Source organism: Rhynchophorus ferrugineus, unplaced genomic scaffold, assembly GCF_030347505.1.
Source record: "Rhynchophorus ferrugineus isolate W39M unplaced genomic scaffold, kcgeb_rfMv2 rfM1, whole genome shotgun sequence".
Classification (NCBI taxonomy): Eukaryota; Metazoa; Arthropoda; class Insecta; order Coleoptera; family Curculionidae; genus Rhynchophorus; species Rhynchophorus ferrugineus.
The window spans coordinates 45,182,903-45,203,718 of NW_027472580.1; the positions used below are offsets into that span (position 1 = coordinate 45,182,903).

Consider the following 20,816-nt stretch of genomic DNA (forward strand, 5'->3'; position numbering starts at 1 on the left):
GAAATGACGAAGAGGATCGTCGAAAATGTGAAGAGGCAGCGAGGAGGAGGCGAGAAAAAATGTATCGTAATACCGAAAAGATCTACCCACCTGTCTAAATGAAAAGCGGCAATCTCGGCGTTGTGCCTCTCGTAGTCCGTGAAGTAAAAGTGATTGGGAAGGGTCTGCTGCTCCCTGGGGAACCTGTAAAAGAACAGAGGAGAGTTTATTTAAAAATCTGGCGTGTTTTTTTGAGTTATCAACGTGTACAATACGTGATTGTAACAATAATTTAATGGTAATTTAATTATTTTGGACAATAATGAGTTAATAATTAATCAGCTCAATTTTAATTTTCAATAGAAAGTAATTTTTAATAGGAATTATTTATTTATTTAGTTAAAGTAATTAGAATAATTATTAGTAAAGTATATTTTTAATTATTTCAGTCACTATTCTTCATAGGAGAAAAGATGTGCATTTTGAAGCTCTCTTATAGTAATTTTCTGTTATCTATTTCAATTAGACTACGTCTTATCGATCGAAAAAAGTATTAATGGGAAGGAATAATTTGTGATGAATATGAGATACTATGTAGATCGAAATATAATTTAAATGGGGCACATGACTAATTAAATAAGAAAATTTAAATTTTCCACACAGGTTGTTTTCGTAGTAATTAGCTAGATTGGATTAAACACGTACGTCGCTTGAGCAGAGTGTCTCAACTAATATGATGCTGTTGGTGCGCCAGGACTTTCTTCACAATATTTTTCACCAAACCTTGCTTTTCCCATTCTGACTTCGGACAATGTTGGTATCCTGTTTTTTACTTTCATGGTCTTGAGTCATGTCTTGTCTGGACACTTTCGTCATTTTTAACCGAATAACTTAATTTCTAATGCCAACACGGAGAGAAGCAAAATACATTACATAGCTTACATGTGTTAAGCTGTAAAAGTCTCGGCCGATCCGACATTTTACTTCAGTAGTAAAAGTCACTTTCTACTACTGAATATTTACAACAGTAGTTGATTCGTTAGTTCTACTTTCTTAAGTCTTTGTTAGGTCTTTTTTTTAAATTCTCAAACTATACGGGTTTGCAATGCAAACTATATCATGCAGAATGCTCGAAGTCTCCTTATATATATCAGCGTATATGGCGTTATCATATATAACAAATGTGTCTATATTTCTTGATATTTACAGTAGACTGACTTTATTGGTTTGAATATTCCAGCTAAATACAGAAATAACTTGTAATATTATTTATGTTTATAAAAGACCTACGTACTTTGTTAATATCAGATATATCGAAGATATTAAAACTATTGAAGGACGTTTAGTGCCATATTCACGATTTTTTTTTTCATTAGATTAGATCTTATAATATAATCTTACATTAGATATGCTTAGTACAATCTTAATTTACAAATCAATTTATTACCACTATTTTGTTGTACTTGCATTAATGCGCAAGCAAGGCGATTAATACATCAGTATGTATTTCCTAAATTAAAATAAAACTAATCTACTTAAGCTAAACTTAAAAATATACTTATATACTAAACAAGTTCGTGTAGTTTGGTACGCTCCAATCTTCTTATTTCCTGCGTGTTGTCCAGAAGCAGTATTGCTTACAATTTGCTGTGATTTAGCAACTTTATTTCATGTTTTGTGGCGAAATCTTGGATCACTTCGTGTTTGCATTTAATTCCGAGGTTATCGTGCAGCTCATCGTTGGTTATGTAGTTCATAAACATTGGTAATTAATCGTAGAACTTTGTATTGGGTGCGTTGGATTACTAGTTAATTTTATGTTTTAGTGCAACCTCATATTTGCATCCCATAAGTCCAAATTGGCTTTATGATTGATTGATAAATCAATATTTTTTTGATATTATAACATATCAAGTTGAGATTATCTTCCGACTAACCAGTACAGTTGCTTGATTTTGAGTCTAATCTGCTCTGCTTTTTGTATAATATGATATTTGCAATCTAACCTACCATAGAGATCTATTCGGAGGTATTTAGCTGATTTTGCTTGAGGAATCGGCCATCCGTCAAGTGATATAATTAGGTTTTTGTCATTTTGCCGCAACGTAAGTTAACATGGGCAGATTTGGATTTAACATTTTTAATAGTTTTGACCAGCAGTTTCTCAAATAATTTTGATATCGCAGGTAGCTGCGAAATAGATCTGTGAGATAAAACTTGTTCAGCCGATTTGTCAGGTTATATTCACCGAATGCTGCTACTTTTGATTATCACTTATATCAGAAGCATATTTAAATAGCAATTTTAAAATGTTACCAACTTTCCCAAAAGTTTTATAGACAAAACCAAGGTAATTCTAGAAAATGTTTATCAAAATAACCATTTCAATGTCCCAGTCTTTTCGATGCTATTCCTGTTAAACCGTTTACTTTTAGTGGCTTTAAACCATCGTCACCAGGCATCATTCATTCATGCATCGCGGTTTCGTGCTTACCAGGCCAAAAAATTGCTGCCTTGGCACACGGTTTAGAAATGCACAAAAGTGTGAAAATGAATTGGTGACTGGATCGCTATCAAACCAATTTTCCAATAAACAAACCCTCATCGGACACAATTTCGCCACATATATGAGACAACTTTATACAAAAAATATATAAAAATATATATAAATATATATATATATATATATATATATATATATATATATATATATATATATATATATATATATATATATTTAACCAACTAATAACTTTAGCAAACCACTGCTACAAACACAGAAAAAATATATATATACACAATAAAAGATACAGTGGGTAGGCAATTTTATGATCACCATAAAAAGCTCGATATAACTCCGATTTACCATTTCCGCAACGTGATATGTTTAATACGAAACGTGTCCTCATTCCGCTGACTGGATGATACAGTAAAATTACAAACGCAATTTCAAATAACTTTCTTTAGCTCTATTTTAAGCTCTCGTGATATCGGGAATGTGAATGGAGAAGAACAGCACGAGGTCGTATTATAAAAATCTTGAATAAGAGCTACCCCATATATTTTATAGTTATTTGGAAAGTAATTGCCATTTTTATTCGTTTGTTTTATTATTTCAGTTTCCTTTTTCTTCGTTATATTATACTATGTGAAATTTTGATAATGTTTATTCTTTATACAATTTTCGCGGTATATAATATCTATGAAACAAACAATGCAATCAAAATATGCTACATCTGGTAAATTCGGTGAGGATTTATGTACATTTTCAGATTCATTTTCATTCTTTCTTCGTTTAAAAGTATGTTATAATCGATAGCTATCTTCATTGGTGATTTTATTAATTTGAAGTTCAAAATTCCTATTCTTCGGGACTTTTGATTTAATTCAGACATCTTGATTAATTATATGGCACTAATCAATTGACAAACGTCTTAGCTAATTGTCCCATATTTTAACTGCGAATTACCTTTATACAAAACCGCATTCCCTTGAGATCTGAGAACAGGAAATAGTCGCGGGGGGCCAAATCTGAAGAATACGGCGGATGAGGAAGCAATTTGAAGCCCAGTTCATGGATTTTTGACACGGTGCATTGTCTTGGTGAAGCAACACATTCTTTTTCTTCAAATGCAGCGGTTTTTCGGCGATTTGGTCCTTCAAACGGCCCAATAACGCTATGTAATAGTCGCTGTTGATGGGCCTTCCTTTTTCAAGGTAGTCAATGACAATTATTCCATGCGCATCCCAAAATACAGACGCCATAAACTTGCCAGCCGACTGTTGCGTTTTCCCACGCTTTGGAGTGGGTTCATCGTGTGTAGTCCACTCAAATGACTGTCGATTGGACTTCGGAGTGAAATGATGGAGCCATTTTTGACCCACTGTCATAAATCGATGCAAAAACTCGGGTTTATTATGTTTGATCATCTTTAATCTGTTTTTGGTCGAAAGTGAGCTCACGCGGCACCCACTTTGCACAGGCCTTTCTCATACCCAAATATTCGTGAATGATATGATGTACACGTTCAGTTGATATCTTTAGAGTGTCAATCATTTTGTGAATTTTTTAAATGTTTTCGTCGGTAACAACCTCTTTTGGGCGTCTACTGCGTTCATCGACTTCATGTAAAATGATGCTCATTTTACCACATCTAAACTTGATTCAGCATACCAATCCTTGATTTTCCTGGGGCATTGTCCGGAAACGCGGCATCAATCCAAGTTTTTGCTACAACTGTATTTTTTTCCTTCCAAAAGCAAGATTTAATCAACACGAAAATTCCTTCTTATCCATTTTTTTCACAATAACAAAAGTTGCTTCACTCAAAATGCTATTATTCACAAACTAATGATCAGACGGCTGTCATATTTATACATGCATCTTTTGAGGGTTAGGGCTAACTAAAAAACATATGGATTTAATTCTAGTAGTGCTATCTATGTGTCACACCGGGGACTTCTCAACTGACCTGTTAAAAAAACAAATAACCGTTCAGGCCAAAATCAGAGAAATAGTATAATAGATTATCTTTCAACCAAGGTAATAAAAAACATGTTTGCATTTATATGTTGTATTAACAATGATCTATCTTGATGGATGGCTACATAAATGCTAAATTCACGCTATGTGACTAAATCAGTCTCATCAAATTGATTAAGATATATGAACAAATCGGAAAAATATTAAAAGAAATCATTTATGTAAATAAATTAGCTGACTCGAGACGTTCTCCTGTCTAGGCTATGAATATCCAATTCGAACTGGAATAAAGAATTTTATTTTTTTCCCCAAAATATACTGTTTATTGTAATGCTTTTTGATATACAGTATTTTTATTTAAAAAATGAAATTAACGAATTTTTAATTAAACGAAATCGGAAAGGTTACTCTCGGCATATAGATAAACAATAATGTTGATTAGGGTTCCTGTGGCGTGCTGACGGCAGGTTAAAATTATGCTATTAATTGAGTGAGTTAAAAAAGTACATTTTATGTAAAGTTATTCTCGGAATGAACCTTAATGCCAGTGAAGTTTTAGTGGAAGGAATATATAAAGAAAAAAATTGGAATTGAAATATAAGAACATGTACTGGCTCATTGGAAGGAAATCACAATTATTAGTACATAATAAATTGCTATTATATATACAGAGTTCAATTATGGGGATGTTCTGCAAAGAGTAACGTAAACAAAATACAAATTTTTCAGAACAAAGTTCTGAGAGGTATTGTGGGCGAACCCAAATACTATAGGATTGATTACCTACATCGAGATCTTCAGATACCCACAGTCAGTCAAGAAATAAAGAGAATTGCAAAGAGGCATGAGGAAAGACTCCAGTCTCATGAGAATATTGAAGTATTGCAGCTTTTGGTTGCCAATAGAACAGGACACAGGCTCAAAAGAATCAAAGCATATGAACTTCTGTAGTGTTGTGTAGTGAGATGCATATAATAAAAAATACAGCAGTGACATGTATAAACATTATTTCACCAGAGACTGAGATAGGGCCGATGGATCCTCCTAGTTATATATCTAGATTTAAGTTATCATAAAGACAAATTGTAGGTGAGTCGGAAAAGACTAGTAACAATGTAATTATTAAATAATTGTAAAAAATGTAAAGCTATATAAAATTAAAGCGAAATAAATCATGAGTTGTTGGCTAGATCATTAACATCAGTGATAGAATTAGCATCAAACTCAACAGTTATAAAAAAGTGAGGTAAAATATAGGATAAGAATTCTCCTTAACATTAAAGTTATGGTGATAAAGATGGAGAAAGTGAACATATTCCTTGAAACTCCTCGGCATGGTGAAAAATATCCGGAGGAAATAAATCAGTGGCATGTCGGAAAATACGTCCGGGACAAACCGAAAAATTCGCTTATTTTTCGCGTGATTTCCCGTAACACTATATTTAAATTCGACCGCAAAAGGTGCGATGAATACTAAGCGAGTCACATACGTGAGAAACACAGATTTTATAAAGTGCTAAAACGGTTCCAAACCGTCGACTGTGATTTTGGCCGTATGCTTTTAAAATTATTTACCTACATAGCCGATCTACTTAAATCTAAATTTTCTTGTTGACACTTCAACACAAAATCACAAATTTACATAATTCTTCTGTCCTCGTGTATCTAATTAAACTTTTCATAAACGGTTCCAGTAGGTGGCTGCAATAAGGTTCCTCGATATTTTGAAAATATTTCTGATTTCACCAGGTGTATATCTATCAGAATGCCATTTTGATGGTAACCGCCGCAATAATGGCGGTTGCTATGTAATAAATTAAATTTTATATTATATTAATATATCATTGTAATATTAAAATTAAAACGTGCTCAACTGAACTTAATTCCCATAACACTCATTTATCCATCCATACTCCTCGATATTTGCTGGCCCTTTCATGGGATGTACAGTGTCTTACATTATAGAGTATGTGTTAATTCAAAATTTATTTAGAATAAGAAGAGGCTCGTCGCGTTCGAATATGATGCCGAAATAGTACAAAGGTGATTTAAGTCCAAAGATGAGTCGGCCGGTCCTTCCTCTGCGTCAGGAAAAGTTTCACTTCTATTATTAAATCTGCCACAAAGACCATTGAAAACACTATTAACTGAAACCATATTTCAATAGAAATTGTTTTTGCGTAAATTTAATTCTTCTGTGCAAATAATATCATTGGAGCAACAAAAATCGTTCAAAATGGGAATGATCATAATTTTGAATCAACAAAATTCAGGGCTAAGTGTATAATTAAATTGTTTTTTTTTCAATGCTTGTCGTTTTTGAAAATATGTTCTATGGGTGACGAGGAACAAAAATTAACATACGTTGAATATACAACCACATCTAGCAGATGGAGGTGAGAGAAATTGTGACAACTTTGAGGATACTTTTTCATCAAATCAAAGTAAATTGATCCAGTTGTACAGCACCGTTTCCAATAGATTACAAAACGATAAACACGTTATTATCATTAAACCAGGCAAAGTACAATATGGAGAGCACTTACGAAGATGCCGTCTAGCAACTATTAATGAAGTTGCACTTGTTATTGCTGGCGACCCATTTTAATGTCAAGATATACGTGTACAATACAGACATAACACTGTGCATATGATCCAAGGTAATCATCGTTCTTATGATGCTTTGCAATATACATTAATATTTTGGAAAGAAGAAGATGAATATCATTTAAATCTTAAATACAGAAATCCAGTGACAGGTACAATATATATATTATTTGATTTCTTTGTGGAAATAATTTCTTTTTTATCTGATTTATCTTTCTATTGTGCTTTTTGTTGTTTTTCTGAGTACCATATACATTTGCCCGATTCTGTCATCAGTAACGTAGATTGAGCAACTGATAAAAACAACATCATACCCCATATATTCCGCAACATATGTAAGAATATATTCAAGGCGCCATGATTTTGGTGCTTACATACTGTCGACCAGATCTATTCATCAGATTTACGTGCAATCCAAACTGGGATGAAATTAAAATTAAAATTAATTTTAAAACAACAACAAATCAAAAATTTCAATTCAAATATTTAAACATCAATGCATCGCCATGATACTACTAAACGTGTGTTCAAACAAATTTAAAATTGTTGATAAACTTGATTACACATCACTCGATATGAAAAATGACATTGAACAATACAACGTCTGTTCAGTACTTTATTTATGTTTTATTTCCGTATATACTGTAAAAAATATGTTAACATTTGATAAATATAATAGATACATGATACTTTGCAGAAAATAAATTAAACCAAACTTGCAATGAAATTATTATTAAAATTTTGCGATCTAATAAATTTATTACTGTTTCAAGTCAACAGGTAAAGGTGATTTTTTTAAAGATCATTGCTTTATGTTAGATTATATTTTATATGTTAAATATCGAATGTAACCCAATTATGCTTTCATCATTATGAATACATTTTTAACCTGCCATCGGTGCCGCAAGGAATATTCTTTATATCTCAGTTAACAAATCCCTTATTTTTCAGACTGCTCTCTATTATCTTAATATATGTGTATGTAGGTACCCGTTGCTTCTTTTATCCAAAAGGCCCATTTTGCTAAGTCGAACAACCGAAAATTTGGTCCATCTTTCATTATATATTCATATATCATTATATTATATTATATATCTAAACCATCATAATCTGCGTCTTTGTTTCGAATTTGTCAATATTTTCTTGAACCACTACTGATTGTCGTATCTTAATCGAATAACTACACTTTAACACAATCTTGGACAAACCCGTTGAACAATCTCCTTTGAAATAGTTTATGTTTATAAACTCCTGCATTTGGTTTAACTGGATGCCATTGAGATATACAATAGCAGATTGTGCATTAGATCACACCGCGTTATTGAAATTTTAATTTGAAATTTTTCCTTTAAGCTCTTCGATTTACTCTTTGCAAAAAAAATGATCATTTATAAACAAAATAACAATTTTTTTTCTAAGCCTTTTTTCTTACTGATTAATAAATTAATAAAACATCTAGAAACTAAAATTCTAATCGGAAAACGGATCTCTGATAAACGGTTTAGCTTTAATAAGGATACGGTTTGGCTATATGTTAACTCAAATCTTTGATATAAACATATGTATAAAACATATGTGTAGGTTTAATATAACTTTATATCAAAGCGATAATTTTTTTTATAACATCTTTATTAGATACGCTTAGTACAATCTTAATTTACAATTAATTTATTACTACTTTTCCTATGTACTGGGATTAATTAACAAGCAAAACGAGTGCGAGAAAATACATCAGTATGTATTCCTCAATTATAAAATTATTATTATTTATTAATTATTAACTTATAGCTATAGTTTACACTAAATGTATATACTTTATATAAGTTCGTATGGTTTGGTTCGCTTCAATCTCGTGACATTCTCCTGCGCGCTGTCCAGTAGTTGTATAGCTTCCACGTTAGTATGATTTAGTAATATTCTGTCGTGTTTCAAAGCGAAATCTTGGATAACTTCGCAAATCAGTTTGATTTCCAGGTCATCGTGCAGTTCTTCGTTGGTTACATAGCGATAGGCATTGGTAATCAATCGAAGAACTTTGTTTTGACACCGTTGTATGACTAGTTGATTTGATTTTTAGTGCAACCCCATATTTGCACCCCATAGCTCCAAATTGGCTTTGTAATTGTATTATAGATCAACCTCTTTGATTTTAGATCAAGTTGAGAGTATCTTCCGACTAAGCAGTATAGTTGTTTTATTTTGGTTCTAATCTGTTTTACTTTTTGTTTAACGTGATGCAATGCGATAAATGTATTGTTTTTAACGATATCATCTTATTTGAGTTTATCCTCTGGCTTCTTGGTGGTTAAACTAACATTTATTTTGCTTGCTTTACTAGATATTTTGAAGCCTACTGTTTCTACTTCTTGCTTGATGTTATGATATGATTTTGTGTATAAAATTAATATTCTATATACATTTAGAGTTTAGCATATTAACAACTGTTTCTGATTATGGTGAAATTAATCATCTTTTATTTGAATATAATTAATTATTTAAAAATGCGATATTATGTATAATTAAACAGTATGTGTATATACGAACTTTCTAGTTAGAAAACTTTATAGAATAAGTTTTCCAAGGATGTTTTTAAAACAAACGTCATAAAAAATCCTTTTATCTCACTAATAATCCCATAGCGTAATGTAAGTTAACCATTAACTCATTAATGTTATGTTTTAGTAAGTAAAATAAAGTTTGAAAAAAAATTCAGGAAGTCAAAAAGGAATTATTACTGCATAATATCGCTATGGTAACTTGAAAACATCCTTTGGGCAGTTTATTATTTTAAACATGCGTTCTATATATTTTCGCCCAAACTAATTTACCCGTGAGTATAATATTCAAGATGAATGTAAATATAGGCATGAATATGCATTTTTTCACAATTAAAACTCAAGATAATAAAACTATTTAATCACAAAACGTAAAAATTAAACCTAAAGGTAACGCTGTAATTATTTATTAATTTTATCAATGTTTTATGCTAACTATAGTTGAATCGGCATTCATTCTAAACTTTAGACAGGTCAGGTTTATTCTATATGTCCTTACTTTGCACTAAAAGCAAATATTTATCAATATGTCCTTTTTTATTAATTACATCTTACATTAGATATGCTTAGTACAATCTCAATTTACAAATTAATTTATTGCTAATTTTCTGTCGTACTTGAACTAATACACAATTAAGATGAGTACGGGATTAATACCTCAGTACGTATTTCTCAAACTAAAATAAAACTAATCTATATAAGCTAAAGTTAAGAATATATTTATACACTAAACAAGTTCGTGTGGTTTGGTACGCTTCAATCTTCTGATTTCCTGCGTGTTGTCGAGTAGCTGTATTGCTTCCATGTTGCTATGATTTATCCTTATGATTAACTGATAAACCAATCCCTTTGATTTTAGTAACTTCTGGCTAACCAGTACGGTTGCTTGACTTGAGTCTAATCTGCTCTGCTTTTTGTCTAACATGATGTTTCCAGTTTAGCCTACCATCAAGATATATTCCGAGGTATTTGGTTGATTCTGCTTGAGGAAACGCGCTTCCGTCAAGTGATCCAATTAGATTTTTGTCATTTCGCCGCAACGTAAATTTAACATAGACAGGTTTGGTGCTATTAAGCTGTATTTTCCAGTCTCTGGTCTATTGTATTATATAGTACAGTCTATTTGTAGATTTTGTTGGCCACTATTTGTACTTTCTTACAGCCTTAGACAGAGATACAACTTTTACCATGATAACTGCGCATCGGCAAATGCATCAAGTAAAGTTTCTTTTGTAAAATATCACCCTTGAGGATTAATATACATAACCCCTTGAATAAAACATCCGATACAGGCCGTAGACGAATATTTTGCCAACTGCAGTTTGTAAAAATGTAACCGAACCAGTTTATAAAATTTGATTTGAGTTGGTACTAGTGGGCTATGTTGCCAAATGCATATAAACCGGCAAACGTTTTAAACCAATATTCTAAGTTGATGCCATAACATTGCGACATCATGAATTTTTATGACGTGCATTAGCTGGAATAATAATTTTGTATTATTTATTGAAACATTTTTCTTATTATATTTCCCTCATTTGTCATATTATATATTTATTATATTTGGGATTTATATATATATAATATATAATATATAATTTATATATATATATATATATATATATATATATATATATATAATATATTATATATATATATATATATATATATATATATATATATATATATATATATATATATATATATATATATATATATATATATATATATATATATATATATATATATATATATATATATATATATATATATATATATATATATATATATAATATATTATATATATATATATATATATATATATATATATATATATATATATATATATATAATATTTTAAAAAATTATGTTCCATATATTAGAGGGTTGTTGTTAATAGTACAACCATAGTAACTTATAATATAATCAAGTGGAGATTCTTAAAGTGCATATATTTTCGACATTGGAATGTAGTAATTTTAAAAACTCGATGCAATTCAGAAATATAAAACCACCAAAGATTTGATTCTAAAATAATTTCTTGCAAATGGTAGTAAATAACAAATAATTTATTTCTTTTATTTAAAATCAATATGCTTTAATCGTAAAGTTTTTACACAATTGTTCACCATTTTTAATATTAATTACAAATACTCAATATAACATAACTATAATTTAAGAGAACTATAAATGTAGTAAAACTATAATTAAGTATTTTGTTTATTAATATGATTTATTTGTATTTCTAAGTATTCATAATGTATCTTTTCACGACTCGCATTTTGTTATATAAGGTTTAAATAATGCAAATTTATATTCAATGTTATTCTATATAAATGTGTATTTTATATAAATGTGACGTAATATATATTATTATTTTATTGAATGTATTTTATTTGACAGACTGCTTAGAAAGTTATGAGTTAGTAATTTGAATGATGAATTTGAATAAGTAACGTGAATGATTTAGATTAGAAAAATTTTTATATCTTAATTAATGTTTATATTCTTAATTAATATGTATTTAATTATACAAAACAATGTGTGCAATGTGTTTTATCTGTGCTAGGAAAATAACTCTATAACTATAACAAATTTTTGTTATAGAAAGGGTATGAAATTGTCATGAAATAATTGTTGGGGTATATAGGTAGTACCTAAACGAAATGTTAAGGAACGTATATGAGATTGCAACTCAGTTTGTTACAAGAGAACAACTGGAAAATCTGTAACACTTTATCTCTGAAAATATTACTGCAATAAAGTAGATGATGGACGTGGATCTATACAGTGCTAGAGTCCCAACTGAAGATCGGGTGCTTGTGAGTGAGATCGTTATAGCACGAGACATGGCGTCAAAATTGCATTTAATAAATGACAGTTAGTCTGTATGTCATTATTTGACGGCTTCACATAAAGCTATGTATGAGACACTCTAATTTCCGCGGTATCTTTTTTCCATCTCTTTCATATCCTGGTGAAATCATTCACCTTGCTCTTTACTCACATCTCCCAAACTTTCCGGAAAACAATCATCGAGATGGAAATGAAGAAAATTAATTTTTAGAATCAAAAGACAACCTAAAGCTTGAAGTGCTTTTAGCTTTGACGACTTTTTTATAGCTAGGATTTCTATAGTGACCTATAAATCTTTCTATGACCTTCTTCCAAAGTAATCCACTCCTTTTTTAGATGACCAGTCATAGACCTGATTAATTGTGGATGAGTCATAAGCCGCCTAATGTCTGATTATTGAAACTATGTATTTGAAGCAATCTCCATCTTTGGAAAGTGATGTTATAAATTGCTTCATCAATCCCAATTGTGGTAAAAGAACTTTATGTGGAGGTACCAATATTTCATGTATCACGTTCTTTTCACCAACCTTAAGTTGCCTCAGGGGCTAACTCTTTTTGGTTCAGTGATTTGCTCACTCTCTGCTATCCCACAGTCATAAAAAGCAAGGGGCTCTTACTTTTATTATAACAAGAAAACTAAAAGATTCCTTATTTTTATAACAATACTGACATACTGTAAACGTTTCATTTTCATTCAAAATACATTGAACTCAGGACTTCAGTTCATTGAACTTGTTTGATGCAGAATCTTGTTTGATGCAGACGTGTGTAATTGTAGTAAAATTCAAAGTTTCGAAAGCGGCTCTTTCGTTTTTAAAAGAATAACAGATTACATTGGACCGAAACATCATCAAATTTATATTAAAATTACACAGGAATATGTCCCAGAAGCTTCCTAACCCCAACTATAAAAGGGATCTATGAGTGTGGGAAAGTGTACGGAAAAAATATAGGTGAAACTGAGTGGATGATAAAAACACAGAAAAAAGAAGAACAACGGTGTGTGAGATATGGACATATGGTACAGTAAAGTTTGAACGAACAATGTACGGATACAGGCTACAACATTTATTTTAATAAAATTGAGGTTTTATCCACTTAACAAGACTATTTTGAGAGGGTTTAGAGATTTACAAACGTCAAAACAATCTCGATAAATACAAATAACTTTAAGACTAATTACTTAGCGAATCAAGAAAAAGATTGCGAAACGTCGGCTAGATTAACTTACTAAACACGGCTCTAATACAGAAATCAATATTTGATTTATGTTGTAGTTTCTATAAATAAGAAACATTTTTCGAAAATACGAGTTTTAATGGTTATTATAATAAAAGCAGAGATGGTTATCGTTAAATGGTATGTTAAAATTTTTATTAATATTTTAATTTTTTAAAACTCTAGCTTATCTTTCGTGTTAAATTACACATGCATTATTACAACTAATTGTAGTAAATAAAATAAAGCTTCCGAATATAATCCAACGAAATAAAGACAGAAGTTGGACTTGGAAACATCACGATATTAACTTACAATATACCCAGCATATTTTATTATTCTAAAAGTGTATCCTATATATTTCTGGACAAACTAAATTACCCTGGAGTATAATATTCGACAAGAATGTAAATAGGCGCATGAATATGCAATTTTTTACAACAAAAAGTTGATGTAATAAAACAATTTAATTCAAAATCGTAAAAATTATACCTCGAAGCCATGCTGCTATTATTGTATCAACATATTTTGTGATCTATCGGTAATTTAATGAACAACGTTTTATTATGTTCTCTAAATTATACATAAATTCAATTCTGTAAACATAATTTACGTTTTTGCAGCAATATATTATATTATAGAATTGGGGTGTGATTTTACAAACAACTGATGTGTAAAAACAAATATTTATATATTAATATAACTGTTGTACGCTTCACAATAATGTTATATATATTTATAAGCATATAAAATAGTTTGAAATTATTTTTTTTTAATTTGATTGTGAAGAATCGGTACAATTTATTTTATTTAAAGTATTGTCCATCGACAGACGCTACTTTTTCCAATTTTTAGACAATTTACGGATTCTATTTAGAAAGAACAATGTATCTTTTGAGATTACCCATGAACCGACTTATTTTTTGGTATCTTCATAAGTTAAGCACTGCCCAGACAGGTTACGACTCCATTTCGGATTAAGGTAATAATTAGAAGAAGCAAAATCTGGAGAATACGGTTCTAAGTATGTTTTCAGCACTTTTGCAACATGTGGTCCATCGTTGTCATGGCAAAAAATAACATTGCATCAATTGTAGTCAATAGCGATCCCCATTGATCCTTTATCTCAAAATACTTTCATATATTCGTCTTTTTTGGCTATCCAAAATGGTCTCCTTTATCTGGAGTGTCAAAGTCACTACATTTAAAACGTCAAAATCAGTATTCACATATTCAAATCGGTAGAGCGTTGTTGCCCTAAGCTTCACACAGTATTGAATGGCATTCAGGTCACTTTTCCTTCACAATGTAGCAAAAAGTAACACTTCCCGCAAAAGCGATTTACTTGGTACAAATTCATATATTTTCAATGCATCGCAAAAAATGTTTATACACACTTCGACGAAATGGCACATACTGAAAAGTAACACTTGTATAGAGTAGTGTATAGAGGGTTAACTGAACGAATATAATGCATTTCATTGGTTAGTTTAAATTACCATTTACCTGTAAAGGAACTATTTTATTATTTATTTTATTATCTATTTTATCCCTGACCTCACATTCTTCAGGCCAATTCATTTTGAAATAAAATCCAACTATAATTTCTCATGATATATAAATAAAAAATAATTAAATGTAAATATAAAAAAGCTGCAACCTAATCGAGAACACATCATATCTTCTGGGAAATATAATAAAAATTGTCTATACCGCCTTTTCCCTTTTTCATATTTTTAGTGCAATCAATTTAAATAAGATGTATTAAAGTTCCTATCTTTTTATTCCTTGAAACTGAAAACAGACTAAGTATATGTCTTTTAACACTTTATTTACTTGTTCTATACAAAAATGTAGGTTATAATTTGCCTCAAAAGTTATAATTATTTTTACAATGTTACACATTCCACAACAGTGTGGAATGGATATTAAAACGGTTAAAGTGTATGATAACATATACATCAGAATTGAGAAAACATAGGAAAAAGTAATACTTTAAAGAACGGCAACCAAAAGTAATTTATATGATATATATAAAAATTACTAATGTGCTCTTATTATGAAAATTTTTTTTTAGGATTTAAAGGGATAGCTTAAAGATCTATTAACAATATAATAAAACAATTATGGGATACTATCTTGTCTATAAAATCAGTTTCAACTTGTTGGTCTACGAATTGTATTATTTTATTTTATATTAATGTATTTTGTAAAAAAATATGTGTTTAATGTATAGATGACCATAGAAATAAACAATCGCGTTATAAAAATGAGATAATCAATTGTTTTTCTAGGGCAATTCAAACGAACCAATAAAAAAAGTTGTCTCAGTGCTTGTGTTGGTGGGATCACCCGAAACATTTTCTCGGTTTCGCCTATCAAAGCTAAACCTTTACATAATACTCTATGACGCCTGTCAGCGTGGCTCCAACACAAAGTTTGTTACAAATCTACCCAATGTGATTTTGTAGGAATGTTCGTTTCGTCGGTCTTAATGTGTGGCTGTCGACTCGATTGTTTGTCCGAACACTCACTACTCTTATTGTGGAAGGAATTCGCACGGGAATAGAAAACACCGGCTGAATAAAAACTTGTTTAGTTCGATCTTAAATACCACATGTGGTCGACGGGAGGATGGACAGGATATTTATTAGGTTAGGTTAAGGAAGTACGGAAGCGCTATGGAATTGGTACTGTTACAAGGGGTAGAGAAAAGAGAGAGCTGCATCTTCGTGGTCATCTTTTATAGCCGGGAACCGCATGGTACCAATCCACCAGCGTTGCCAACCTTTGAACTTAATGTAGATGTACATTTGGTGGCTTAAATGAACTCAGCGGTCGCTACAATATAATAACATCATTTGTTATAAATTATTTAAACTTAATTGATAGGTAAATAATAATCTAATTCTGAACTAAATAATTTAATGACTAATTTCTGAACTATAATTTTCTTTGGAAACAAAGAGAAAACAAAGACGAAGACTCTCTTTATATTTAAATACCTATTTTAATGAGTGCAATTAGTTTTTCTATGAGTCTAGATTCTTTTGGCGATTGTTCAGATCATCTTTCGTACATTTTTTCTAGCAATAGTGTATTCAAAGTTTTTTATTCTTGGAGTATGGTTAACGGCAATAGAACGTGAAAAGTAATTTAGAAACGATAATATTCCCTTTGCGTTCCGTAGAAAATGCATTCGTTCAGCATGCAATTGTAAGAAATTTTAATGCATAAAAATGGATCTAAAATACAAAGCTTCATAAAAATATGGTACCGTAATTGTTAAGTGAATACTGAATTATAATATATTGATTATAATTATGTTTTTTTACCAAAAATATATTTACGGCATATTTTGAATTGGTATATAATGATAATAATAATTTTTAGAATATCTTACTTATATATTGCTAGAAAATATAGTTAAGGGGTTAGAACTCATTTCAGGAATTTTTTACAGAAAAATATACAGTTTCTTAATATGGGCTGATCGATCTTGAAATTAATTTGAAAGCCTCGCATCTCTTATAGTGGAAATATGACATCAAATGACTTCTACGAGTTTTTGGTATTGTTACGAGATTCTAACTGGTTTTATTTTGTTGACTTGTAGCTTACTGGCAAATAACTGCTAGTTCAAAAAATCGTACAGGAGCTAGTTTAGAGTCGAGTTTTATTATTTTCGTGTCTAACTCACATTGTTTCCGTTGTAAGAACTATCCCCAAATTTCTCGTATAGAAAGTAGAAATTCTTTGTAATTATATGTATTTTACGCCCGTTTCTACTATAAATATAATAAAGCTGTAGTTAAGGATAATATTGGATTAATTTTGTTGCCATGTCAATTAATTGGCTTATCTGAACGTTCATAATTCATCTTACAACGAATAGCATTTTGTTATATATTGCTCAAATATATAAATTCAGTTATAGTCTATTCAAAATAACAGTGAAATCACGTCATCAAGATGATTAATGTATTGCCTGGTGCAATTTGTAAATTCGTTTTAATATCAGACAATATTTTGCTTTTCATTTTACTCTAGTTAAAAAGAAATACAATGCTGTCTGATACGTTCGAACGGTTGTCAAGCATCTGCAAGATTCTTCAAAACATTATTGATAAGAGGTTACAAATCGGTAAACATTGTTTTGGCGCTTTGCTTGTTTTGATAAATTTCAAACCGCTGATTAATAATTGTAATTACTTTTGAGAATTACTTGAGAATACCGAGGCCGAATAAAGTCAGCCAGAAACAGATTAGGTCTCTAATCAATAACTTAGAACGGGATGAGTTAATGGGGACCCATTCTTACCAGTAAAATGCGTTAGAGAGGTAGATAGGTTGAGGAGATAGATAGGTTGAGAGGTTGATACTGCTGAACTGTATGGATATTGTATGGTATGGATATATTAATATTAGTATGGACTCTGTGAATAAAACCTCTCAGAAAAAAAAACAATATAATTTTGTTTCTACATACCTTAATCTTTTATTCATAATATAATATAATTATTTCAGAGTAATTTTTTAGTCTGGAAACTATTCATAGAAAATTTAGGAATATGCAGATCTTTGAGTATGTAGAATATCCCTTTATACACTGTTGGGTAATATAGGACTTAAATAGTGATAAGATTTTTTTTTATTACTCTTCGTGAGTCCACAATCTGCCCTATTGGCAATAAGTATTTCTTCTGTTTATATTATATATACATGGCATGTAGAAAATCACTTCATTAAGCAATCTTCTGTATAAAATTTTATCTTAATTAATTAGTCTTATTCTAATGCTTATTCTAAACTCTACATATGTCCAGTAATCAGATCAGGTGGTGTTAAACGTTTTAGTCTACGCACTTCACTATCACGTCGCATATTTAGCTGGTTAGCGAGTACATTGGGATGCACTGACACTCTTTCGAAGTACTTCACACAAATACGTTGGATTACAATCGTTATAGGTTCTAGAGGAATATCGCGTTGTATCACTTTATTTGAAATATAGTACGGAGCATCAACAATGGCACGCAAGACCTTATTTTGGAACCGTTGAATGATGGATATATTAGATTTGCTAGCGGTACCCCATAGTTGAATTCCATATGTCCAAATGGGCTTGAGTATAGACTCATACAGCAATACCTTGTTATCTAATGATAACTTGGATTTGCGCCCAATGAGCCAATACATTTGATATAATTTTAGTCCTAGTTGTTTCCGTTTAGAGAGTATGTGCTTCTTCCAGGTTAGGCGTGGATCTAAATGCATACCAAGATATTTAACATGCTCTGCTTGGGGGAGTTGACGATGATTGATATTTACTGGTGGACATGTTCTTCTACGCAGGGTAAACGTTATATGCGTGGATTTTGATTCATTGGCTTTAATGCGCCATGTTTTCAACCATAATTGTATTTGCTCCAGGTGGGTTTGTAGGTTTATTGATGCTGTGACTGGATCTTCATGGGATGCCAAGATTGCTGTATCGTCTGCATATGTTGCACAGTAGTTATTTTTGTGGTGGGCAGATCAGCCGTATACAGAAGATACAGTACTGGACCCAGTACACTACCTTGCGGAACTCCTGAATATATGGGATTTAATTCGGTATGTTCATCGCCTTGATTTACAATAAAATGTCTATCAGTGAGATACGATTTTAGCAGCTGATAGTCCGGATGAGGGAGAAGTTTCTTTAGTTTAACCTGCAAGCCCATATGCCATACTTTGTCAAAAGCCTGAGATATGTCTAGGAAAGCAGCCGAACAATATCTTTTGGCATTTAGGTCAGCGTTTATTTGGTTTACAAGTCTATGCACTTGTTCTATAGTCCCATGCTTATTGCGAAAGCCAAACTGATGTTCTGCAATAATTTTTCTTTTTTCTATTATATAGTTTAGTTTTTTTATGTATAATTTCTCGAAAACTTTCGAGATTATTGGTAATAAACTTATAGGTCGGTAGAAGGTCACATCTTCTGGTATTTTTCCTGGTTTAAGTATCATTAATATTTTAGCTACTTTCCAGATACTAGGGAAGTAATTAATTCGTAGCATAGCATTAATGTTAATAGTTTTATAGCCTTTTCTGATAGTTCTTTTAAAATTTTGGTCATAACCAGGAGCTTTTTTAATATTAATCTCTCTCATTATTGTATGTTTAACTTTTTTGACCGTTAATTTCTCGTGCGGTAAATCCATTTGAAATGGCGAATCTAGAAAGCTAGTAATTTTATTTTCGTCATCTTTATGTAGCTGAGACTGGAAAGGTTTAAAAACATTTTTTAAGTGTTTTGAGAAAATGTCGGCCTTCTCTTTATTGCTTCTCGCCCAATTATTTTCGCTTGTTTTAATAGGTGGGTTATGCTGCTGGGATCTCCTAAGCTTTTTTGTTGTTTTCCACAACGAATAGTCTGTAGCCTCAGTTGATGTCAAGTTTTCTAGGTATTCTTGAATGCCTTGGTTTTGTTCAATTTGGATTAGATCTCTCAGCTCTTTTATGGCCCTATTAAATTTTCTTTTATTCTCTTCAGTCCTTTGCTGTTGCCAATTTCGTCGTAACTTTCTTTTTTCTGCTATCTTTTTCTGTATTGTACATGATATATGTGTATTTTTTCTTGGAAATGTTTGACTGTTAGGAGTCGCGGAATATGCTGCCTCCTGTATATTTTTTGTAAGATTTATTGCTGCTATTTCTATATCCATTTCAGTTTGTAACGGTAAGTTTAGAGAGATATTTTGGTCTAAGTTTTCTCTAAATGAGGGCCAGTTAGTTCTATTATTGCACAGAGAAGGGGGTTAATCTTTGATGGTAATTTTTGAAGAAATTGTTACTATTATTGGTGAATGACCAGAAGACAGGTCGAAACATGATTCTGCCTGACACTTTTTTGGATCAATATTTTTTGTAATACAGAAATCTATTGTATCTGGTTTTTTATTTCTGTCTGAAGGGCAATATGTTGGTTCACCAGTAGAGATATGTTGTAAGTTATTTATCCTTATGGCTTTTAGCAGTTCTCTACCTTTTGAGGTTATTATTCTTGAACCCCACATTAAATGTTTTGCATTATAATCTCCTCCTGCTATAAATCTATTACCTAGCGTA

At 30.9% G+C, this 20,816-nt stretch overlaps 2 protein-coding genes across 4 annotated transcripts in view; one reads left to right on the top strand and one right to left on the bottom strand.

The window, feature by feature from the left end:
* The window catches only part of LOC143206852 (extracellular serine/threonine protein CG31145), a 558,035-nt gene that overhangs the window by 174,066 nt on the left and 363,153 nt on the right, over positions 1–20,816 (bottom strand). For all 3 annotated transcript variants that reach the window (XM_076419660.1, XM_076419661.1, XM_076419662.1), the window contains one exon: positions 91–183. In XM_076419660.1, the coding sequence (XP_076275775.1) occupies positions 91–183 (93 nt within the window). The remainder of the gene's footprint in view (positions 1–90; positions 184–20,816) is intronic.
* The window catches only part of LOC143206854 (uncharacterized), a 133,346-nt gene that overhangs the window by 23,919 nt on the left and 88,611 nt on the right, over positions 1–20,816 (top strand). The window lies entirely within an intron of this gene.